Below are 25,769 nucleotides of genomic sequence, written 5' to 3' on the forward strand. Positions count from 1 at the left end.
TAAAACCAGTCAGCTCTAATCTATCTGTGGGACCCTGTGCAATTTAATAAATGCAACAATTTAGACAATTGTCACTAATCTTGAGTGCAATCTTCAAGTATAATCTAAGTATTAGTTCAAGACGTCCAATTCGATGGCTGTCTGCCAATGCTTCAGGCTAATTAAGCAATTGGTGACTCTGCAGATCTAACCAGCAGATCTAACAGAGGCCACACACGATTTAACATTTGGTCATATCTACAGGCTGCTCGTTCAATAAAAATCTAAGTCTTAACCCTTGTTGCAAATAATTAATACATTAACTGAAGAAGGGTCTCGACCCGAAACGTCACCCATTCCTTCGCTCCATAGATGCTGCCTCACCCGCTGAGGCACTATTTTTGTCTGCCTTTGATTTTTCCAGCATCTGCAGTCCTTTCTTAAACATTTTATCCCACAATCCAACCAGTTTACGAAACCCCACTGGTTACTCTAGGCTCAAGTCACACACTATCAACAAAGCCAGTTAAGGAATATTGGGACAAACTTATTTTGACTGGTTTCAAGTGGTCAAGGTTCAATATTCCTCTCGGACTGGTTGTAAAGGCTGAGGGGATGAGAAGTTTCCTTGCTGCCATTTCAAAAAGACTAAACAGATCAGATCAGCCTGATAGCAACTCCATGCATTGAAGGAACTAATGGCACAACATGCAATCAGTGAAAATTGCCCAATTGGAGTTAATTACAACTGGAATCTCAAAGTTGTAGATTTCCTTCATTATCCCTCGACCTTGAAGCCGCCACAAACAACGTGCGACCCGTCCTTCAGGCTAATTAAGGTCCAATGTATTCTGCTCTCAGCCCAACAGCGATCAAATTAGGCAACCCAGCTGCTCCATTCCAGTAACATTCAAGACCATTCCAATTAGCAACCGTCCAAACTGCTCAGAGTTCAATTCCTATTTGATTTCTATCCCCATTCAATTCCGAAGGTAGAGACAAAATGCTGGAGTAACTCAGCGGGACAGGCAGCATCTCTGGAGAGAAGGAGTGGGGGAAGTTTCCGACCGAGGCCCCTTTTACAAGAGTTACTCCAGCATTGTGCATCTGTCGTCGGTGTAAACCAGCATCTGCAGTTCCTTCCTACGCCTATTCAATTGCTATAGGAGCGTGAAATCGCACACCTCCAGATTCAGGGGTAGTTGCCTCCCAGCTGTTGTCAGGCAACTGGCCCCATAGCAGAAGCGTCCACATCATGGGGGCTGGAGACTGGAGGGATCCCGAGCTAATTCTGCTACCTCCATTATCTATCGCGACAAGTGATGGCTCCCACTGATTGTCGTCGGAAGCGGAAAGAAGAAGCTCGGACAACTGAATCATCCCACCACAACCAGAGAGCAGTCCTGAACTATCTGCCTCATTGGTGACCCTCGGACTATCTTTGATCGGACTTTGCTGGCTTTACCTTGCACTAAACGTTGTCCTCTTATCATGTATTTGTGTACTGCAAATTATTCGATTGTAATCATGCATTGTCTTTCCGCTGACTGGTCGGCAGCAACGAAAGCCTTTCACTGTACCTCGGTACATGTGACAATAAACTAAACTGAAACGGAAGGTAGACAAAAATGCTGGAGAAACTCAGCGGGCGAGGCATAGAAACATAGAAATTAGCTGCAGGAGTAGGCCATTCGGCCCTTCGAGCCTGCACCGCCATTCAATATGATCATGGCTGATCATCCAACTCAGTATCCCGTACCTGCCTTCTCTCCATACCCCCTGTCCCTTTAGCCACAAGGGCCACATCTAACTCCCTCTTAAATATAGTCAATGAACTGGCCTCAACTACCCTCTGTGGCAGAGAGTTCCACAGATTCACCACTCTCTGTGTGAAACAAGTTTTTCTCATCTCGGTTTTAAAGGATTTCCCCCTTATCCTTAAGCTGTGACCCCTTGTCCTGGACTTCCCCAACATCGGGAACAATCTTCCTGCATCTAGCCTGTCCAACCCCTTAAGAGGCAGCATCTATGGAGTGAAGGAAATAGGCAACGTTTCAGGTCGAGACCCTTCTTCAGACTCCTTCGATTTGGTCTGAAGAAGGGTCTCGACCCGATACATCGCCCATTTCCTTCCCTCCATAGATGCTGCCTCACCCGCTGAGTTTCTCCAGTACTTTTGTGTACCTTCGATTTTCCAGCATCTGCAGTTCCTTCTTAAACTAAACTGAAAGGGAAGCTTTGTGGAGTCAAGTCTAGGTTGGGAGTGTGGGGAGAGAAAGGCAGGAAGGATACACCTGGTTGCTCTTTGAAAATAAAAACCTGCGTGAAGGTTACTTTATCGGCTGCAAAACTAATAAAGGCTCGATGGCTTTACCGTTTAACATCACATGTGCAACCGCAGAGCAAAATTATTTTTGTACACACAGCTCAAAGTATACCCAAGCACAATCCCCAATGAGCAAGGAGTGCAGAAATAGTGTACAGTGAGTTGCATAGTATACATGCAAGAAGCACCAGATCCTGGCCTTGCCATTGATAAATGGCCAATGCTTACAGCAGCATAATGGTTTCTTGGGTACGAACTGCTGCCAGCTAGCTATATACCCAGACACAGGGGTGGAAATCCAGGGGGGGGGGGGGGGCACTCCCCCATTCATTCATGGCTGATCTCTCTCTCTCTCCCTCCTAACCCCATTCACCTACCTTCTCCCCATAACCCCCGACAATAGACAATAGGTGCAGGAGGAGGCCATTCGGCCCTTCGAGCCAACACTGCCATTCAATGTGATCGTGGCTGATCATCCCCATAAAAAAATCTATCTATCTCTGCCTTAAAAATATCCACTGACTTGGCCTCCACAACCTTCTGTGGCAATGAGTTCCACAGATTCACTGCCCTCTGACTAAAGGCATTCATAGAAACATAGAAAATAGGTGCAGGAGTAGGGCATTTGGCCCTTCGAGCCTGCACCGCCATTCAATATGATCATGGCTGATCATCCAAATTCAGTATCCTGTACCTGCCTTCTCTCCATACCCCCTGATCCCCTTAGCCACAAGTGCCACATCTAACTCCCTCTTAAATATAGCCAACGAACTGGCCTCAACTACTTTGTGGCAGAGAATTCCACAGATTCACCACTCTGTGTGTGAAAAAAAAAATATTCTCATCTCGGTCCTAAAAGACTTCCCCCTTATTCTTAAACTGTGACCCTTTGTTCTGGACTTCCCCAACATCGGGAACAACCTTCCTGCATCTAGCCTGTCCAACCCCTTAAGAATTTCCCTCCTCATCTCCTTCCTAAGGGAATGTCCTTTAATTCTGTGGCTATGAGCTCCAGTCCTGGACTCTCCCACTAGTGGAAACATCCTCTCCACATCCACTCTATCCAGGCCTCTGACTATTCGGCAAGTATCAATGAGAGTCCCCCGCCTCCTCATCCTTCTAAAGCAGCTGAAGGTGGAACACCAGTCCACCACAACAGAAGCGCACCTCTGGGCCACATGAAGGGTGGTACTGACTGGCCTTGAAATTCTTGATCAGCATCCCATCCCAATGGCGGAAGAAAGCATGGTGGTGGGAAGCAGCAGTGGGGACCTAGGGATGGAAAAAAAGACGAGCTCTCCTTAATTTCCTCTTGTCACCAGCCACCGCCATGCACTAACGACCCAGCCTCAACGTCACACAAACGTGTCCCACCGACTCCGTTAACAGGGCTGCAGACGTGGTTCGTGGCTGACAGTGGACTGCTGGTTGCACAAGTGTGCGTGTGTAAAAAAAACAAAAAACACATATCAACGCACGGCGGGGGGGGAAAGGGGCGACTTACAGGGGTCCCGTGCGATGAAGTGGGCCCCCAGGGCGGGGTGCATGTTTGAGGGGTTGGGCGTCGCCATCAGCTTGCTCTTGGCCATCTTCGTGTTGGCTTTGGCAAATTCTAGCCTGAGCGTTTGCGGGTTTTCGGGATCGAACCGGATGCCCTATTGTAAAGAAAGACAACATGTCAAGTCCAGAACAACTTTTAAAAAAAAAGGCACTGAGATACTCAAAAGGCCGTGCGATAGGAGTAGAATTAGGCCATTTGGCCCATCTACATTCAATCATGGCTGGTCTATCTCTCCCTCCTAACCCCATTCTCCAGCCTTCTCCCCATAACCTCTGACACCCGTACTAATCAAATATCTATCTATCTCTGCCTTAAAAATATTCACTGACTTGGCCTCTACAGCCTTCTGTGGCAATGAATTCCACAGATTCAGAAATTCTCCTCATCTTCTTGAAAGAACGTCCTTTATTTATGAGGCTATGATCAATCCACGCAAGGCTGCAGGCCCGGATGGAGTCCAAGGAAGGGTACTAAAGGACTGTGCTGGACAGCTGGCGGAGGTATTCACGATAATCTTCAACCTGTCTCTATCTCTGGCAACGGTCCCCAAGTGCCTGAAAACAGCCACCATAGTGCCGGTGCCGAAAAAGTCTAAAGTCACCAACCTGAACGACTACCGCCCGGTTGCCCTAACTCCAATCCCAATGAAGTGCTTCGAAAGGCTGGTCCTCTCCCACATCAAATCCAGCATCCCTGCCTCACTGGACTCTCATCAATTTGCATACAGGGCAAATAGATCAACAGAGGATGCCATCTCTCTGGCCCTTCACACTGTCCTGGCTCACCTGGACAGACAGGGCACGTATGTGAGAATGCTCTTCATTGACTATAGCTCTGCATTCAATACGGTCATCCCCACCAAGCTCACCACCAAACTCCACCAGCTAGGCCTCAGCTCACCGATATGCGATTGGATCCTGAACTTTCTGACGGAGCGACAGCAGGCAGTGAGACTGGGCCCGCACCTGTCCTCCACTATCACCCTGAGCACCGGCACACCACAGGGTTGTGTACTAAGCCCCATGCTCAACTCTCTCTTCACGCACGACTGTGTTCCTGCATTCGACACCAACACCATCGTGAAGTTTGCAGACGACACAACAGTGATTGGGCTGATCACCAACGGTGATGAAACAAAATACAGAGCGGAGGTGCAGAACCTGGCGGACTGGTGCGCCAATAACAACTTGGCACTAAACACCTCCAAGACCAAGGAGCTGATTATTGACTTCAGGAGGTCCCGTAATGGAGAATACGCCCCAATCTCTATTTACGGGGAAAGTGTGGAGAGAGTGTCCAGCTTTAAGTTTCTGGGCACTCACATTTCAGAAGACCTTACATGGTCCACAAACACCGCTGCGCTGGTCAAGAAGGCACAGCAACGACTGTTCATCCTGAGGACATTAAAAAAAGACTGGTCTGCCCCAACAGCTGCTGACAACGTTCTACCGCTGCACCAAAGAGAGCATACTAACGTATGGCATCTCTGTGTGGTATCTCAGCTGCACGGAGGCGGAGAGGAGAGCTCTTCAGCGCGTCGTCCACAGAGCGCAGCGGATCATCGGGACAGAGCTACCAGCATTGGAGGGCATCTACCACACACGGTGCCTCAGGAAGGCCCTCAGCATCCATAAAGACTCATCACACCCCTGCCACGGTCTGTTTCAACTACTTCCCTCCGGCAGACGTTACAAGGCCTTCTACGCCCGCACCTCCAGACTCAGGAACAGCTTTATTCCCAGAGCTATAGCGACTCTGAACCGGCCCTGCTGAGTGCCCCCCACCCCCCTGGACTGTCTCCCTCGGATGGTCACGTCACAAGGCTTATTTATCTATTTTACTTTTCTCTTACATCGGTTGGAAGCTGCATACTAAATCTAAAGATATTATTATTATTATTATCTCCAGCCCTAGACTCTCCAACTGGTGGAAACATCCTCTCCACATCTACTCTATCCAAGCCTTTCACTATTCTGTATATTTCACTGAGGTCCCCCCTCATGCTTCTCAACTCCAGCACTCTGTGTCCCAAGTTTGTCCAACTTGGAGTGAATTCCTTCTAATCCAGAAGAAGAAAGGAAGAGGTGGAGCCAGTGGGCTGAGGGAGAGCTGAGAAGGGGAGGAGACAGTAAGGGCTACCTGAAATTAGAGAAGTCAATGTTCATACCGCTGGGGTGCAAACTGCCCAAGCGGAATATGAGGTGCTGGTCCTCCAATTTACGTTGTCCTCACTCTGGCCATGGAGGAGGCCCAGGACAGAAAGGTTGGATTAGGAATGGGAGGGGGAGTTGAAGTGCTGAGCCACCGGGAGATCAGGTTGGTTATTGCGAACCGAGCGGAGGTGTTGGGCGAAGCGATCACCAAGCCTACGCTTGGTCTCACCGATGTAGAGCAGCTGACACCTAGAGCAGCGGATGCCGTAGATGAGTTTGGAGGAGGTGCGGGTGAACCTCTGTCGCACCTGGAAAGACTGCTTGGGTCCTTGGGGAGAGAAGGAATGGTGGACGTTTCGGGCCGAGACCCTTCTTCAGTCTCGTTTCCATTTCCCCGTACTCTGTCTGAAGGGTTGCTGGCTACTATTTGGAAGACAGGCCACATGGTAGGAGCAGTTGTTTACAATCGACGTGCCAAACTTCAAAGCCTTGATTTTCTCAGCTTTGATTTTCCAGCCACACGAACTCAAAAGGCAGCGATTCTCGGATCTGAGAGAATTTTGTTCAGAGTGATCTCGGGAGCTGGAGGGCTTTGGAGAAGATCAGATCATTTGAGTTGAGAACAAGCCTATATTAAATATACACAGCGCCTCCCCATGTGAAACCTACCCTTGGTCAAAATGGAAGGCAAGGATGCCGCAGAGCGTGTTCTTCCGTTCCTACATCGGAGTTTCATCAGGTTGAACAAACTTGGACACAGAGTCCTGGAGTTTAAAAGAATGAGGGGGGACATCAGCGAGAGGGCCTGTACATCGGGCCTCCCAGTAGCGGCGACTGCAGAGGGCTCGAAGCCCCCAACCACAGGTGAACAATGAGGAAGATGACTGAACTTCAGGGGATCTCATTGAAACATCTCAGATTGTTAAGGGTTTGGACACGCTAGAGGCAGGAAACATGTTGCCGATGTTGGGGGAGTCCAGAACCTGGGGCCACACAGTTTTAGAATAAGGAGTAAGCCATTTAGAACGGTGATGAGGAAACACTTTTTCCTCACAGAGAGTTGTGAGTCTGTGGAATTCTCTGCCTCAGAGGCCGGTTCTCTGGATGCTTTCAAGAGATAGGGCTCTTAAAGATAGCGGAGTCAGGGGATATGGGGAGAAGGCAGGAACGGGGTACTGATTGGGGATGATCAGCCATGATCACATTGAATGGCGGTGCTGGCTCGAAGGGCTGAATTGCCTACTCCTGCACCTATTGTCTATTGAACTCGATTGCCTTCCCTCAGTGGGAAACGTTGATTCCGCTGTGTGTGGGTGGATGTTTACGTTAAATTCTATTGTGTATTGTGTTCTTTTTTTATTATTCGTATGGCTGTACGGCAACTCAAATATCACTGTACCAATTGGTGGAGGTGACAACAAATGCAACTTGAACATGCTGGGCTAGATCCACAAGACTTCCCCCCCATCCGCACCCCTCCCTCCCCTCCATTGTGGCAGCTTCAGCCATTCAACTGCATCGCTCATTCGGAGTTTCTAATGTTTAGTTTCATTCGCTGGGACATGTTGGCCAGTGTGGGCAAGTTGGGCCGAAGGGCCTGTTTCCACACTGTATCACTATGGCTCTATGAATGAGAGCGCACATGGTCAGTCTCACCACAAATTCTAAGTCGAGGCGGGGTTTGTGTGCAGTCAAAGGTGGTTAGAGACTCTCGTTTAGCCCGTGGGACAGATCCACTTTGATAGCATCCGAACAATTCATAGTGTGAAGGATGTCACAGTTACATTGGGATCCAGCCAGGATACAAGAGCCATTATTTGTAGGAAGGAACTGTAGATGCTGTTTTAAACTGAGGACAAGACAAAATGTTGGAGTAAAAGCCCTGTCCCATTGTACGAGTTCATTCAAAAAAAAAAAAAATCAAACTCTTGGTAAGCACGTAGAACGTACGTAGCGGGTACGTGGGAGCTCTGGGACTTCTCTTCGCGGCTCGTAACGCTAACGGCAGGCACTCGGGAAACGCGGTAAGACTCGTGAAGATTTTTCAACATGTTGAACAATGTCCACGAGAGCCCCGAGTACCTACGAGCGGCCATTACCGTAAATCTCCCAGTTCGAATCAGGGCAAACTCGGGAGAACTCTTGGAATGAACTCGTACGGTGGGACAGGGCGAAGAAACGGATGACGTTACGGGTCGAGACCCCCCCCCCCCCCGAATCGGATGACGTTACGGGTCGAGACCCCCCCCCCCCCCCCGAATCAGCCATTATCAAAGCAAATGGTATGCTAGCATTCATAGCAAAAGGGTTTGAGTATAGGAGCAGGGAGGTTCTACTGCAGTTGTACAGGGTCTTGGTGAGACCACACCTGGAGTATTGCGTACAGTTTTGGTCTCCTAACCGGAGGAGTAGCTACTTCCCCTCAGCCATCAGGCTATTAAACCTGGCTCGGACAAAACTCTGATTATTAGCAACCACTTTCTGTTATTTGCACTACCAGTTTATTTATTCATGTGTGTATATATTTATATCATGGTATATGGACACATTTATCTGTTTTGTAGTAAATGCCTACTATTTTGTGTGTGCTTAAGCAAAGCAAGAATTTCATTGTCCTATACAGGGACACATGACAATAAACTCACTTGGAAAGACATTCTTGCCATAGAGGGAGTACAAAGAAGGTTCATCAGACTGATTCCTGGGATGGCAGGACTTTCATTTGAAGAAAGACTGGATAGACTCGGCTTGTACTCGCTAGAATTCAGAAGATTGAGGGGGGATCTTATAGAAACTTTCAAAATTCTTAAGGGGTTGGACAGGCTAAATGCAGGAAGATTATTCCTGATGTTGGGAAGTCCAGAACTAGGGGTCACAGTTTAAGGATAAGAGGGAAGTCTTTTAGGACCGAGATGAGAAAATCATTTTTTACACAGGGAGTGGTGAATCTGTGGAATTCTCTGCCACAGAAGGTAGTTGAGGCCACAGTTCATTGGCTATATTTAAGAGGGAGTTAGATGTGGCCCTTGTGGCTAAAGGGATCAGGGGGTATGGAGGGAAGGCAGGGATGGGATACTGAGTTGGATGATCAGCCATGATCATATTGAATGGCGGTGCAGGCTCGAAGGGCCGAATGGCCTACTCCTGCACCTATTTTCTATGTTTCTATGTTTGACTGAATGGCCCAAGGTAACGAATTGGTCAGTACTTACGTTTAACGCATTCTTTGCCGTTTCTGCACCAGCTCGACTGTCAAATGTAACAAAACCGACTGGCTGAAAGAAAAACAGGGGACGATTAAATAATGCAATGCGGGATACTGAGACAATATTCCATGCCCCATGTTAAGGCTGTAATAACATGGCTTCCATGCTTCTAAAAAAGCTGGCATTCATCATCGATTTAAATTGACTCCACATGTTGCAGTATCATTAAAACCTTCTGAACATAACCACTTTCATAGAAAAGTTAAGGTAAACCACCACTTGTTTTGACTAAAATGCACAACTTCCAGTTTGCTATTCAGAGGTGATGAAATACAAAATAGTCCAACCATGACACACACATATGGAAGAAGGACTGCGCACAGGCTAAGCTGAGGACAAACTGTATACACTCGACAGCTGGGCTGGAAGATCGTTTGATAAATGCAAGACTTCTTTTTTTACGAGTTTCCTTCTAAAACAGCTGCTTGTTAAAATGTGGGACTGATAACATTGGGCAACTAGGCTCATCTTCCTAGGTAGACAAAAGTGCTGGAGAAACTCAGCGGGTGCAGCAGCATCTATGGAGCGAAGGAATAGGCAACGTTTCGGGCCGAAACCCGATGGGTTTCGGCCCGAAACGTTGCCTATTCCTTCGCTCCATAGATGTTGCTGCACCCGCTGAGTTTGATTTTCCAGCATCTGCAGTTCCTTCTTAAACAGGCTCATCTTCCTGGTATGTATCAATAGGAGCTCGTGTATTTGGCTCCAGTCAGCACAGCAGACGGGTCAATGACTTCCATTTCCCCAGTCAGAGTTTAGTTTGGAGATGCAACGCAGAAACAGACCCTTCGGCCCACCAAGTCCATGCCAACCAGCGATCCCCGCACATTAACACTAGGGGAAATTTTTGACACATAGACACATAGAAAATAGGTGCAGAAGTAGGCCATTCGGCCCTTCGAGCCTGCACCGCCATTCAATATGATCATGGCTGATCATCCAAATCAATATCCCACACCTGCCTTCTCTCCATACCCCCGATCCATTTAGCCACAAGGGCCACATCTAACTCTAATTCAGAAACAAGGGTCCTGAACTTAAAGAAAGGTAACTTTGAGGGTATGAGACGTGAATTGGCCAAGATAGACTGGCGATTGATTCTTAATGGGTTGACGGTGGATATGCAATGGAAGGCATTTAAAGACTGCATGGATGAACTACAACAATTGTTCATCCCAGTTTGGCAAAAGAATAAATCAGGGAAGGTAGTGCATCCGTGGATAACAAGGGAAATCAGGGATAGTATCAAAACAAAAGATGAAGCGTACAAATTAGCCAGAAAAAGCAGCCTACCAGAGGACTGGGAGAAATTCAGAGACCAGCAGAGGAGGACAAAGGGCTTAATTAGGAAAGGGAAAATAGATTATGAAAGAAAACTGGCAGGGAACATAAAAACTGACTGCAAAAGCTTTTATAGATATGTGAAGAGAAAAAGATTAGTTAAAACAAATGTAGGTCCCTTGCAGTCAGAAACGGGTGAATTGATTATGGGGAACAAGGACATGGCAGACCAATTGAATAACTACTTTGGTTCTGTCTTCACTAAGGAAGACATAAATAATCTGCCGGAAATAGCAGGGGACCGGGGGTCAAATGAGATGGAGAAACTGAGTGAAATCCAGGTTAGCCGTGAAGTGGTGTTAGGTAAATTGAATGGATTAAAGGCCGATAAATCCCCAGGGCCAGATAGGCTGCATCCTAGAGTACTTAAGGAAGTAGCCCCAGAAATAGTGGATGCATTAGTGATAATTTTTCAAAACTCTTTAGATTCTGGAGTAGTTCCTGAGGATTGGAGGGTAGCTAATGTAACACCACTTTTTAAAAAGGGAGGGAGAGAGAATACGGGGAATTACAGACCAGTTAGTCTACCGTCGGGACGACAGATGGCACAATGGGCTAAGTGTTCAGCTGGCAACCGGAAGGTAGCCGGTTCGAATCCCGCTTGGAGTGCATACTGTCGTTGTGTCCTTGGGCAAGACACTTCACCCACCTTTGCCTGTGTGTGAATGTGTGTGAATGTGTGTGAGTGATTGGTGGTGGTCGGAGGGGCCGTAGGTGCAGATTGGCAGCCACGCTTCCGTCAGTCTGCCCCAGGGCAGCTGTGGCTACAGAAGTAGCTTACCACCACCGAGTGTGACTGAGAAGTGAATGAATAATGCGATGTAAAGCGCCTTGAGTATTAGAAAGGCGCTATATAAATCCCATCCATTATTATTAACGTCAGTAGTGGGGAAACTGCTAGAATCAGTTATTAAAGATGGGATAGCAGCACATTTGGAAAGTGGTGAAATCATTGGACAATGTCAGCATGGATTTATGAAAGGCAAATCATGTCTGACGAATCTTATAGATTTTTTGGAGGATGTAACTAGTAGAGTGGATAAGGGAGAACCAGTGGATGTGTTATAGCTGGACTTTCAGAAGGCTTTCGACAAGGTCCCACATAAGAGATTAGTATACAAACTTAAAGCATACGGTATTGGGGGTTCAGTATTGATGTGGATAGAGAACTGGCTGGCAGACAGGAAGCAAAGAGTATGAGTAAATGGGTCCTTTTCACAATGGCACGAAGTGACTAGTGGGGTACCACAAGGCTCAGTTCCGGGACCCCAGCTATTTACGATATATATTAATGATTTGGACGAGGGAATTGAATGCAACATCTCCAAGTTTGCAGATGACACGAAGCTGGGGGGCAGTGTTAGCTGTGAGGAGGATGCTAGGAGGCTGCAAGGTGACTTGGATAGGCTGGGTGAGTGGGCAAATGCATGGCAGCTGCAGTATAATGTGGATAAATGTGAGGTTATCCACTTTGGTGGCAAAAACAAGTAGATTATTATCTGAATGGTGGCCGATTAGGAAAGGGGGAGATGCAACGAGACCTGGGTGTCATGGTACACCAGTCATTAAAAGTAGGCATGCAGGTGCAGCAGGCAGTGAAGAAGGCGAATGGTATGTTAGCATTCATAGCAAAAGGATTTGAGTATAGGAGCAGGGAGGTTCTACTGCAGTTGTACAGGGTCTTGGTGAGACCACACCTGGAGTTTTGGTCTCCTAATCTGAGGAAAGACATTCTTGCCATAGAGGGAGTACAGAGAAGGTTCACCAGACTGATTCCTGGGATGTCAGGACTTTCATATGAAGAAAGACTGGATAGACTCGGTTTGTACTCGCTAGAATTTAGAAGATTGAGGGGGGATCTTATAGAAACTTACAAAATTCTTAAGGGGTTGGACAGGCTAGATGCAGGAAGATTGTTCCCGATGTTGGGGAAGTCCAGGACAAGGGGTCACAGTTTAAGGATAAAGGGGAAATCTTTTAGGACCGAGATGAGGAAAACTTTTTTCACACAGAGTGGTGAATCTGTGGAATTCTCTCCCGCAGAAGGTAGTTGAGGCCAGTTCATTGGCTATATTTAAGAGGGAGTTAGATGTGGCCCTTGTGGCTAAAGGGATCAGGGGGTATGGAGAGAAGGCAGGTACAGGATACTGAGTTGGATGATCAGCCATGATCATATTGAATGGCGGTGCAGGCTCGAAGGGCCGAATGGCCTACTCCTGCACCTATTTTCTATGTTTCTATGTCTATGTTTCTATGTAACTCCCTCTTAAATATAGTCAATGAACTGTGGCCTCAACTACCTTCTGTGGCAGAGAATTCCACAGATTCGCAACATTAAAAAATGTTTTTCTCATCTCGGTCCTAAAAGACTTCCCTCTTATCCTTAAACTGTGACCCCTTGTTCTGGACTTCCCCAACATCGGGAACAATCTTCCTGCATCTAGCCTGTCCAACCCCTTAAGTATTTTGTAAGTTTCTATAAGATCCCCCCTCAATCTTCTAAATTCTAGCGTGTACAAGCCAAGCCTATCCAATCTTTCTTCATATGAAAGACCTGCCATCCCAGGAATCAGTCTGGTGAACCTGGTACAAACTCCATACAGACAGCACCTGTAGCCAGGATCGTACCCGGGTCTCTGGCACTACAAGGCAGCAACTCTACCGCTGGGCAACTGTACTGCCAAAGGATATGAGATTATAGAAAGGCACTTGTATATGCACGGACTGGATCACATGCAGACAGAGGAGGTGTGTTTAACATGGCTTTGTACATAGCACAGACATGATGGGCCAAAGGGCCAGTCCTGTGCTATGTTCTATTTTCCTTGTTCTTTGGTTATAGATCAGGCAACTTAATATCACAGTTTAATCCGACTAGCGAGGAAGACCAGATCCACAACACTAACAAAGATAAACTCTATCTAGAGCATTCAATGGATTGGGATTATCAGAATCTGTATCTTGTTTGGGGCTAGAACTGATGGGGTGCAGGAAGAAAGCAAATGAATACTATAAAGAAACCTGAAAGACTCCCAAAGTCCCTTGCCCAGAGTAGGTGAATGGAGGACCAGAGGTTTAAGGTGAAGAGGGAAAAGATTTAATAGGAATCCGAGGGGTAACTTTTTCCACACAAAGGGTGGTGGGTGTATGGAACAAGCTGCCAGAGGAGATAGTTGAGGCAGGGACTATCCCAATGTTTAAGAAACAGGTACATGGATAAGACAGGTTTGGAGGGATATGCATCAAACGCAGGCAGGTGGGACGACAGTCGCTGGGACATGTTGGCTGGTGTGGGCAAGTTAGGCCAAGGGGCGTTACCACGCTGTATCACTCCATGACTAACTCCACATTAGAGTTTAGTTTAGAATAGTTTAGAGATACAGCATGTAAACAGGCCCTTCGGCCCACCGTGTCTGCACCGATCAGTGATCGCCACACACATAGAAACATAGAAAATAGGTGCAGGAGTAGGCCATTCGGCCCTTCAAGCCTGCACCGCCATTCAATATGATCATGGCTGATCATCCAACTTAGAATCCCATCCCTGCCTTCTCTCCATACCCCCTAATCCCTTTAGCCACAAGGGCCACATCTAACTCCCTCTTAAATATAGCCAATGAACTGGTCTCAACTACCTTCTGTGGCAGAGAATTCCACAGATTCACCACTCTCTGTGTGAAAAATGTTTTTCCTACACACACTAGGGACAATTTACAATTTTACCTGGCCATTCAATTTTCAAACCTGGAGAAAAGGAATGGGTGATGTTTCGGGCCGAAATGTTACCCTTTCCTTCTCTCCAGAGATGCTGCCTGTCCCGCTGAGTTACTCCAGCTTTTTGCGTCTGTCTTCAAATCAAAAGCACGCCGGATTTGTGGCTATGCTATTGGAGCTGTTTGCTACAGTGTCATGATTATATGTTTCTAAAATAGGAAACCATAACTTAAGTGTGGCTTTTGTTTCATATATACTAGATATTTGGACCAAAAATGTCTCCCATTCACTTCTCTCCTGAGATGCTGCCTCACCCGTTGAGTAATGGCCCTGTTCCACTGTACGAGTTCATTCAAGAGCTCTCCCGAGTTAAAAAAATCAAACTCGTGGTAAGCACGTGGAATGAACGTAGCGGGTACGTCAGAGCCCGGGGACGTTTCTTAGCGGCTCGCAACGCTAACGGCAGGAAATGCGGTAAGCTCGGGAATATTTTTCAACATGAAGGGTCTCGAACCAAAACGTCAGCCATTCCTTCTCTCCACAGATGCTGCCTGTCCCGCTGAGTTACTCCAGCATTGTGTGCCTATCTTCTGTTGCAAATTGGTGTTAGTGGATGGAGGGGGGAGGACAACTCAGCGTGTCCCACTTTCACGACCTAATTCACGACTTCTGCCGAGTTTGCCCTGGAATCATACTCGCAGGGTGGTTGTCACAAGGTCGTAGGTAGGTCGATAGACAATGGACAATAGGTGCAGGAGATCAGTACCCCATTCCTGCCTTCTCCCCATATCCCCTGACTCCGCTATTTTTAAGAGCCCTATCTAGCTCTCTCTTGAAAGCATCCAGAGAACCTGCCTCCACTGAGGCAGAGAAATCCACACTCACAACTATCTGTGAGAAAAAGTGTTTCCTCGTCTCCGTTCTAAAAGGCTTACTCCTTATTCTTAAACTGTGGCCCCTGGTTCTGGACTCCCCCAACATCAGGAACATTTTTTTTTTGCCTCTAGTGTGTCCAAGCCCTTAACAATCTTATACGTTTCAATGAGAAACCCTCTCATCCTTCTAAACTCCAGGTCGTGATGCTAGTCGTAGGTACTCGTGGCATTAAGCAGGTCGGGGCGTTTTTTCTAGCCTGATGAAAAATGTACACGAGTGAAAAAGGTTGTGAATTAGGTTGTGAAAGTGGGACAGGCCCTTTAGGAGATGGCCAGCAGTGCCCTGCAGCAATGGTGGGAGTTGACACCTTAATCTAAATGTGTTTAGAAGCATAGACTCCAGATACTGGCCAGACCAAAGATCCAAAGCCTTCTTGCTAGCTTCACAACCCAGCCCTGCATTTAAATTGTAATTAAAATTGCATTTAAAATGTAATTAAAAAACTTTCAGCCACTTATTTAAAAGTAGATTCAAATATCGGAGGTCGCTGAGTCATAGTCATAGAGTCAGAGTGATACAGTGTGGAAACAGGCCCTTCGGCCAATATTGCCCACGCCGGCCAACGTGTCCCAGCTACACTAGTCCCACCTGCCTGCGCTTGGTCCATATCCCTCCAAAGCTGTCCTATCCATCCAGTCTGAGAAGCTTGCATGACTTGAGCTACCAATTCAAGTTTAAGAGGCTTTTGGATAGGCATGTGGCAGTGCATGGAATAGAGGGATATGGATCATGTACAAGTCGATGAGATCAGTTTAACTTGGCATCAGCGTTTAAGAAAGATCTGCAGATGTTGGAAAAATCGAAGGTAGACAAAAATGCTGGAGAAATTCGGCAGGTGAGGCAGCATCTATGGAGAGAAGGCAACATTTCGGGTCGAGATCCTTCTTCAAACTTGGCATCCTGTTTGGCACAAATATTGTGGGCCGAAGGGCCTGTCCTGTGCTATACTGTACTGTTCCTCGTGTAGGAAGGGACTAGAGATGTTGGTTTATACCGAAAATAGAAATGGTGGAGTAACTTAATGGGTCAGGCAGCATCTCAGGAGAATTGAAATTGTGTGTCAAGACAGTTCTGCAGACTGACGTTTCAGGTCGAAACTCTTCTTCAAACTTGAAGTCTTCAATTCAGGCTCAGTCTGACGAACCTTGACCCAAAACATCAGCGATTCCTTCTCTCCAGAGATGCTGCCTGACCCGCTGAGTTACTCCAGCACTCTGTGTCTATCTTCCGTTCTGTTCTATGCAACCACTACACTCAGCTATCGGCTATATTAAACCTTCCTTGCCTTCCCACCTGTCTACCTTCCCGATTGCTTGCATTTATTAGTCACTTGACCCTATTCTTCAGCCCCTGCACATTACAAAACCCACCTGGTTTAGTCTTCCTGGTGGTTAGGTTATATACACACACACACACTAGTATTCGTCATCCAAAAATTTCTCTTTACACTCTCTCAAAGGGTCTTTGTTTCAACTACTTGTGGTCAGATTCCACAACATTGGATAAAAATCAGTTTAGTTTAGAGATACAGCATGGAAACAGGCCCTTTCCGGCCCACCGAGTCCGCGCTGACCTGCAAGCCCCCACACACAAACACTATCCTACACACACTAGGGACAATTTACATTTAAAAAAAAAACCAGGCCAATTAACCTACAAAACCTGTGCGACTTTGGAATGTGGGAGGAAACCGGAGCACCAGGAGAAAACCCACACAGGTCATGGGGCGAACGTACAAACTCCGTACAGACAGCTCCCGTAGTCGGGATCGAAATTTGCTCCCTGGTGCCGTGAGGCAGCTGCTCTACCGCTGCCCCACCTCCGCCACATTCAATTTCTGACTTCAAAGGATCCTCGACCCGAAACGTCACCTATCCATGTCATAGAAACATAGAAATTAGGTGCAGGAGTAGGCCATTCGGCCCTTCGAGCCTGCACCGCCATTCAATATGATCATGGCTGATCATCCAACTCCTCCAGAGGTGCTGCTCAACCTGCTGAGTTAAGGGCCTGTCCCACTTTCACGACCTCTGCCGAGTTTGCCCTTGACTCATACTCGCATCATGGTCATCACGAGATCGTAGGTAGGCCGTGATGCTAGTCGTAGGTACTCGTGGCATCAAGTAGGTCGGGGCGTTTTTTTCTAGCCCGATGAAAATTGCCCACGAGTAAAAAAAGGTCGTGAATTTGGCCGTGAAAGTCGGACAGGCCCTTTCTACTCCAACTTTTTCCGCCTTTTGTGCCGAATTTGATATTTTGGATCGCTGCGACTTACGGACCAGGAACTGCGGTTAAAAATAATCAGTCGGAGTATATTCAAGAGGAAAACAAAACAACAGGTTTTTAAATAAAGGGAATCAAGGGATGCGGGCGTGGAGAACCAAGGCCAAAAACACAACTAAGTTCTTACCGAATTGTAGGGCCAACACGGGGGGCTGTATGGTCTAATTCTTCTATCAATATGTTCCTATAGAAGGACAAGATCGTGAAGTAATATTAGGTCACACCCTGTTCTCGTATGGATAACCCCAATTTCCATTTATATGTTCTGCCCACCCAGACTATCATGTGCCTACGCACATTCTTATTTTTGAGAGAAAGGGCAATAAAGCCTTGTACATTACATAGAAACATCGAAACATAGAAAATAGGTGCAGGGGGAGGCCATTCGGCCCTTTGAGCCAGCACCGCCATTCATTGTGATCATGGCTGATCGTCCCCTATCAATAACCCATGCCTGCCTTCTCCCCATATCCCTTGACTCCACCAGCCCCTACAGCTCTATCTAACTCTCTCTTAAATCCATCCAATGGCTTGGCCTCCACTGCCCTCTGTGGCAGGGAATTCCATAAATTCACCACTCTCTGGGTGAAAAAGTTTTTTTCTCACCTCGGTCTTAAATGACCTCCCCTTTATTCTAAGACTGTGTGGCCCCTGGTTCTGGACTCGCCCAACATTGGGAACATTTTTCCTGCATTTAGCTTGTCCAGTCCTTTAATAATTTGTACATGTTTCTATAAGACTCAGTCCCATAAATCCATTAAACTCAGTCCCGTGCACAGTTACGCGATTTTTTTTCGCCGACTTGCCGGCACCCGTCATGGTCGCAAGCAGGTCGCGACTCTTTGGGCGACTACTCACGACCATACAGGCGTAACCGCGCGGATAGCTGGGTGACGCCCGTATGGTCGTGAGTAGTGGGCCCGAAGAGTTGCAGTGGGCCAAAGAGTCGTACCTTTTTCTGGTCACCGTTGGATCGCCAACATTTTCGGCGACCTGCTCGCGACTATGATCGGTGCCGTTAAATCGCCGAAAAAAAATCGTGCCAGTGGAACAGGCCCTTAAGATTAAAGTCAAACACTCTGCCACCAACACCCAGATCGCCCACCAACTATAGCATACCAATATAGTACTCCCACACTCCAAAGGCGTACAGGTTTGTAGGTTAAATGGCTTGGTATAAATGTAAATTGTCCCCAGTGTGTGTGTGCGTGTAGGATAGTGTTAATGTGCAGGGACTGCTGGTAGGTGAGGACTCGATGGGCCGAAGGGCCTGTTTCCTCACTGTAACTATCTCTAAATGATCGCACTGTACTAACCTTGGAGTACCTCAAGTGAATGTTTAGGAAAACCAAACACTGCCTTCCTTTCATCTACCCCACTAATCACATCCTCAAGCTAATATGCTGACCATTTCCCCTTCATAAACAGCCAGCCTTACAGAGCAATGTTCTCATCTACGTTTCCAGCAGTTTTCAACAGCAAAGATAACAAAACCAACCAGTTTGCCCTTTACGAATACCGCACAAACACAAATCTTCTTCCTAAAGGGGCTTGGGTGACCTAATTGGCGAGTTTAGAAGAGTTTGAAGAAATGTCATCTTGAAGACCTCCTTCGACTATGTTGAAGACCAGCTACGACTAACTTTGGGAAAATTGGACACGGAATAGTGGAGAGTGAAGACGACCTCCTTCGATCTCCCTTCGACTATGATGAAGACTCTACGACTAACTTCGACTACCCTCGATTACCTACGACTAACATGCCGACCTACTACGACTAAACCTACGAGTAATAAAAAGTATCGATTTTTTCCATGGCGACTGTTTTTTACTTGCGGGCATTTTTTCAACGTTGAAAAATACGCCGCGACCTAGCTGAGGCCTCGAGTACGCGGGACCACTCTCGAGCATGGAGGAGAGTTACAAAGACCTCCTACGACCTCGTGTCGACCATGCTGCGAGTACGAGTCGAGGGCAAACTCGCCAGAACTCGCGGATTAGGTCGCCCAGGTGGGACAGGCCCCTTCAGGCTATCACTCCCTAGTATCATTACCCAGATTCATTAGTTTCAATTCTCCAATGACAATACTTCCGTAACTAATCACAATGGCAAAAACTGCTCAGGCACATCATAAAAACAAAGTGCAGGTGGAACTTAGTGGATCAGGTAGCATCTGCGGAGGGGTGATGGACACAAAGTGCAAGAGTAAATCACCAGGTGAAAAATCTCTGGAGAAAAAAAGATGGGTGACGTTGCTGGTCGGGACCCATCTTTAGACCGAGAGTAACAGGGAGGGAACTGGAGGTAAGAAAAGGTCAGAACAAATCAGGGCCGACAACAGATGAACCTAGGGTGGAGCCCACAATGGCCCATTGTTGGCTGGGGAAGGGGTGAGAACGAAGGGGTACAAGGATGTGAACAGTGGAACTAGTAGGATGACTAGGATTTGTGGGGGGGTGGGGAGAAGAGAGGGAATACCGGGATTACCTAAAATTAGAAAAATCTGTGGAGGAGTCTGGAGAGACATGGTCTACCATTCTTCAAATTGATCATCATTCCATAGTTTCCTGAACCACCATGACACAAATCAATTTCCTTCCACAGATGCTGCCTGATCCGTTGAGTTCTTCCAACACACTGTTTTTTGGCCAGGAATCCAACATCTGCAGAGGCCTGCCACTTCCCAAACAGTTTAAGACCACATGGAAGGATGTGAATATAACCCCCCCCCCCAAGACCCAGACACAAGTGTACCCCCAAACACCCAGACACAAATGTACCCCCAAAGATTCAGACACAAGTGTACCCCCAAAGACCCAGACACAAATGTACCCCCAAAGACCCAGACACAAATGTACCCCCAAAGATTCAGACACAAATGTACCCCCAAAGACCCAGACACAAATGTACCCCCAAAGACCCAGACATAAGTGTACCCCAAAGACCCAGACGCAAGTGTTACCCCCAAAGCCAGTCCCTTGGTAAACATGAGGATTCACAGAATGTCCTCATCCTCAACAGTGAAGTCACCTTGCTCAACAAAGTGCTGGAGTAACTCAGGCAGCATCTCTAGAGAAAAAGAATGGGTGACGTTTCAGATCAGGGCCCTTTAAACTTCAGAGTATGAAGAAGGGTCACAGCCCACAATGTCACCCATCCTTGTTCTCCAGAGATGCTGTCTGAACCGCTGAGTTACTCCAGCACTTTGTCTCCATCTTCAGTGTATACCAGCATCTGCAGTTCCTTTCGACACACTAAAGTCACCTTAATGAGTTTTGGTGACATTTAAAAATACATACCACCTTCTAGTTAGATACAGCTCTTAATTCTCTTCGGGCTAATGGAACCAAGGGATATGGGGGATGATCAGCCATAATCATATGGAATGGCGGTGCTGGCTCGAAGGGCCGAATGGCCTACTCCTGCACCTATTGTCTATGTTTCTAAAGGAGTTAATAGTCACGAGTGTCTAATCATCATATGTACCGACAACAAAACAATAACATCATTGAAGGAAGTTAACATTCAGTTAGTATAGAGAGTGAACACAGGTCCTTTGGCCCATCAATCCCCTGCTGAACATCAACCACTCATTTACACTATTCCTCCACTAATCCCAGCTTTTACTGTTAATATTTTCATTCAGCACTGGGTTAGGAAGTTTGCAAATTTCCTTCAAGACAAAAACGTTCCCAGGTGTTAAGGATTTGCAGTGCAAGTTTCATTAGTTTGAACATTGGAGCGCAGGAGGACGAGGAGTGATCAACAGGGCCTGTCCCACTTACGCAAGTTTTTTCGGCGACTTGCCGGCACCCGTCATAGTCGCGGCAGGTCACCGAAAATGTTCAACATGCTGAAAATCCAGCGGTGACCAGAAAAAGGTACGACTCTTTGGGCGATTACTCACGACCATACAGGCGTGACTGTGACATGTCGACACGTGACACCTCTATGGTCGTGCGTAGTCGCCCTAAAGAGTCGTAGTGCCGCCGTGCGTAATTTATATAAAACGTGCCCTACAAATCTTCGACCCTCACCCTGAACACCGGCGTTCCACAGGGCTGTGTGCTGAGCCCCCTCCTCTACTCCCTCTTCACCTATGACTGCACACCTGTACATGGTACGAACACCATCATCAAGAATGCAGATGATACAACGGTGATTGGCCTCATCAGCAACAACGATGAGTCGGCCTACTGGGAGGAGGTCCAGCACTTAGCAGCATGGTGCGCTGACAACAACCTGGCCCTTAACTCCAAGAAGACCAAGGAGCTCATTGTAGACTTCAGGAAGTCCAGGGGCGGCACGCACACCCCCATCCACATTAACGGGACGGAGGTGGAACGTGTTTCTAGCTTCAGGTTCCTGGGAGTCAACATCTCCGATGACCTCTCTTGGACCCACAATACCTCAACTCTGATCAAGAAGGCTCACCAGCATCTCTTCTTCCTGAGGAGACTGAAGAAGGTCCATCTGTCTCCTCAGATCCTGGTGAACTTCTACCGCTGCACCATCGAGAGCATCCTTACCAACTGTATCACAGTATGGTATGGCAACTGCTCTGTCTCCGACCGGAAAGCACTGCAGAGGGTGGTGAAAATTGCCCAACGCATCACCGGTTCCTCGCTCCCCTCCATTGAGTCTGTCCAAAGCAAGCGTTGTCTGCGGAGGGCGCTCAGCATCGCCAAGGACTGCTCTCACCCCAACCATGGACTGTTTACCCCCCTACCATCCGGGAGGCGCTACAGGTCTCTCCGTTGCCAGACCAGCAGGTCCAGGAACAGCTTCTTCCCGGCGGCTGTCACTCTACTCAACAACGTACCTCGGTGACTGCTGATCACCCCCCCACCCCCCGGACACTCCTCCCACAGGAAAAACACTATGTCTGTATATATGCTAATGTAAATATCTAATCTAATCATTTGCTATGTCGCTCTTCCAGGGAGATGCTAAATGCATTTTGTTGTCTCTGTACTGTACACGGACAATGACAATTAAAGTTGAATCTGAATCTGAATCTTTATCCATGCACATTCCTCCTTCCTTGGCTGAATTATATGCATTGGTTCAAAACCACACTACCCTCAAAATCACTCCATTTCCTGTAACAAGAGGCACTTGTCATTATAGTCTATTTTACCACACCGCAAGTTGAATAGAGCCATCTTGACAATAAGCCCAGTATTTGATTTTGATAGATTTGACTTATTTTAAAAGCAGAAGGCTGCCCAATTCAGAAGTTAACCATGGGAGAATTTGGACAAACTTGGGATTGTTTTCTCTGAAGTTAAAGATAGAGGATACAAAGGACATTTATGATCACATACACCAAATGGTTTAGTGAAATTTGACTTGCCATTGCAGCACACGAATAAAGATAAGACACAACATTAAAGAATTTAACAATAAACATAAAAACATCCCCCACAATGGATCCCACTGTGGGAGAAGGCAGCAAAGTCCAGTCCCGTCCCCAGTGACAGACTGGGTCTAAAAATATTGGTTGCCAGGAGACAAAGGAGGCCCACTTCATCAGGGGCCTACTTGCCATCAGGCAAGCTGACACCCTGGCCAGTCCACCACTGCCCGACCCTGTTAACCCATAGTCGGGCCTATTGAGGCCTCCGCAGCCTGTTTTTCAGGCCCTCTTGCCGGAAAGCTGGAACTCCGGCGTCGGAGAGGAGAGGAAAGGAAAGAGAGGAGAGGACAGAGATGAATACTAAATGTTGAGGCGTAGATAGGGTAGACTGGCAGACATCTCTCCCCAGGGTGGAAGTGTTGATTTGAGAATCTGTGGAATTCTCTGCCACAGAACGCAGTGGAGGCCGATTCACTGGATGTTTTCAAGAGAGAGTTGGATTTAACTCTTAGGGTTAACGGAATCAAGGGATATGGGGAGAAAGCAGGAACGGGGTACTGATTTTGGATGATCAGATTGAATGGCGGTGCTGGCTCGAAGGGCCAAATGGCCAACTTCACTGTACCTTGGTACTCATGATAAAAACTAAAACACCTCACTGGAGATACAGCGTGGAAACAGGCCCTTCAGCCGACCGAGTCTGCACCGACCAGTGACCCCCTAACACTAACACTACCCCACACACTAACACTACCCCCGCACGCACTCCCCCACACTCTAACACTCCCCCACACACTCTAACACTACCCCACACACACTAACACACACTCTAACACTACCCCACACTCTAACACTACCCCACACACTCTAACACTACCCCACACACTCTAACACTACCCCACACACTCTAACACTACCCCACACACTCTAACACTACCCCACACACTCTAACACTACCCCACACACACTAACACTCCCCCACACACACTAACACTACCCCACACACTCTAACACTCCCCCACACACACTAACACTCCCCCACACACACAACACTACCCCACACACTCTAACACTCCCCACCACTCTAACACTCCCCCACACACTCTAACACTCCCCCACACACACTAACACTCCCCCACACACATTAACACTACCCCACACACTCTAACACTCCCCCACACTCTAACACTCCCCCACACACACTAACACTACCCCACACACACTAACACTACCCCACACACACTAACACTCCCCCACTCACACTAACACTCCCCCACACACACTCTAACACTACCCCACACACTAACACTCCCCCACACACACTCTAACACTCCCCCACACACACACTCCCCCCCCCCCACACTCACACCCCCCCCCACACACTAACACTACCCCACACACACTAACACTCCCCCACACACACTAACACTACCCCCCACACACTAACACTACCCCCGCACCGAACCACCCCCCACACACGAACACGACCCCACCCACACTACCCCCCCCACACACTCTAACACTACCCCCACACACGACCACCACACACTCTAACACTCCCCCACACACGCTAACACGACCCCACACCCCACCACACCCCCCACACCTAACACGACCCACCCCTCTACACTCCCCCACACCCCCTACCACTACCCCACCACCCAAACACACCCCCCACACTCTAACCTACCCCACACACTCTAACCTCCCCCACACACACGACCCTCCCCCCACACACTAACACTCCCCCCCACACACTAACCCCCCCCACACACACTAACCACCCCCCACACACACTAACACTCCCCCACACACACTCTAACACTCCCCCACACACACTAACACTACCCCACACACACCAACACTACCCCACACACACTAACACTACCCCACACACTCTAACACTACCCCACACACACTAACACTCCCCCACACACACTAACACTACCCCCCACACACTAACACTACCCCACACACTCTAACACTACCCCACACACTCTAACACTACCCCACACACTCTAACACTCCCCCACACACACACGTGACGATTTTACATTTACACCAAGCCAATTTACCTATAAACCTGCACGCCTTGAGAGTGGGAGGAAACCGAAGATCTCGGAGAAAACCCACTGAGAGAACGTGCAAACTCCGTACAGACAGCGCCGGTAGTCAGGATCGAACCCGGGTCTCCGGCGCTGTAAGCTCTGCAAGGCAGCAACTCTACCGCTGCACCACCGCGACCGCCCTGGATACACACTCAACAGCAGCCTTAGAGTCGACATAACACTGGGTAAATGGCAGGAACATCGGTCCACAAGACTAGCGGGACTGCTCTGTCGGTACAGAATGGATGGGCCCCAATGGCCTCTGCTGACGTTAAAATATGGAAACTCTGCCACCAAAGTCCTGCACTTGTGTGATATTCCAAGCGTAATTTAAAAAATATTAATTTCATTGCAAAAAATGACAGTCATCAAATGGCAGTGGTCTTGGACGGGTCTGTTATAGGGAGTCGGCCACTCATGCACACGCAAACTGCACCCATTCCAACCCTCGATCCACAGGGGCATCAACTATGTTTTACACAGTCCACCACCAAGTGTTGAAGGGAGAAGCAGCTCGCAGTTGCCCATTGCTTAGGATTGCCAGCAACCTGCTGGAACAGCGAGAAGGCAGGAGAATGGGGTTGAGAAAAGACGTCACATTCACAATGCAGTCTTGTCCCTGGAGCCATATTCAAGGATGGTCATGGGTGTTCAGGTCCTTGAATGGGGTTTAGGATCAGCCATGATAGAATGGCAGAGCAGACTAGACGGTCCGAATGGCCTAACTGTGGAATTCTCTGCC

General features: G+C 47.8%; 1 protein-coding gene across 2 annotated transcripts in view; it reads right to left on the reverse strand.

Moving 5' to 3' along the window:
* LOC116968128 (RNA-binding protein with multiple splicing 2) overlaps positions 1–25,769 on the reverse strand; it is a 94,673-nt gene that overhangs the window by 17,062 nt on the left and 51,842 nt on the right. The window contains exons 4-6 of one of the 2 annotated variants that reach the window (XM_033014746.1): positions 17,687–17,743; positions 9,232–9,294; positions 3,810–3,960 (exon numbers count right to left, since the gene is read on the reverse strand). In XM_033014746.1, coding sequence (XP_032870637.1) covers positions 3,810–3,960; positions 9,232–9,294; positions 17,687–17,743 — 271 coding nt within the window. The remainder of the gene's footprint in view (positions 1–3,809; positions 3,961–9,231; positions 9,295–17,686; positions 17,744–25,769) is intronic. The other variant, XM_033014747.1, reaches the window with a different exon arrangement.

The sequence above is a fragment of the Amblyraja radiata genome, chromosome X, assembly GCF_010909765.2.
Source record: "Amblyraja radiata isolate CabotCenter1 chromosome X, sAmbRad1.1.pri, whole genome shotgun sequence".
NCBI classification, from domain to species: Eukaryota; Metazoa; Chordata; class Chondrichthyes; order Rajiformes; family Rajidae; genus Amblyraja; species Amblyraja radiata.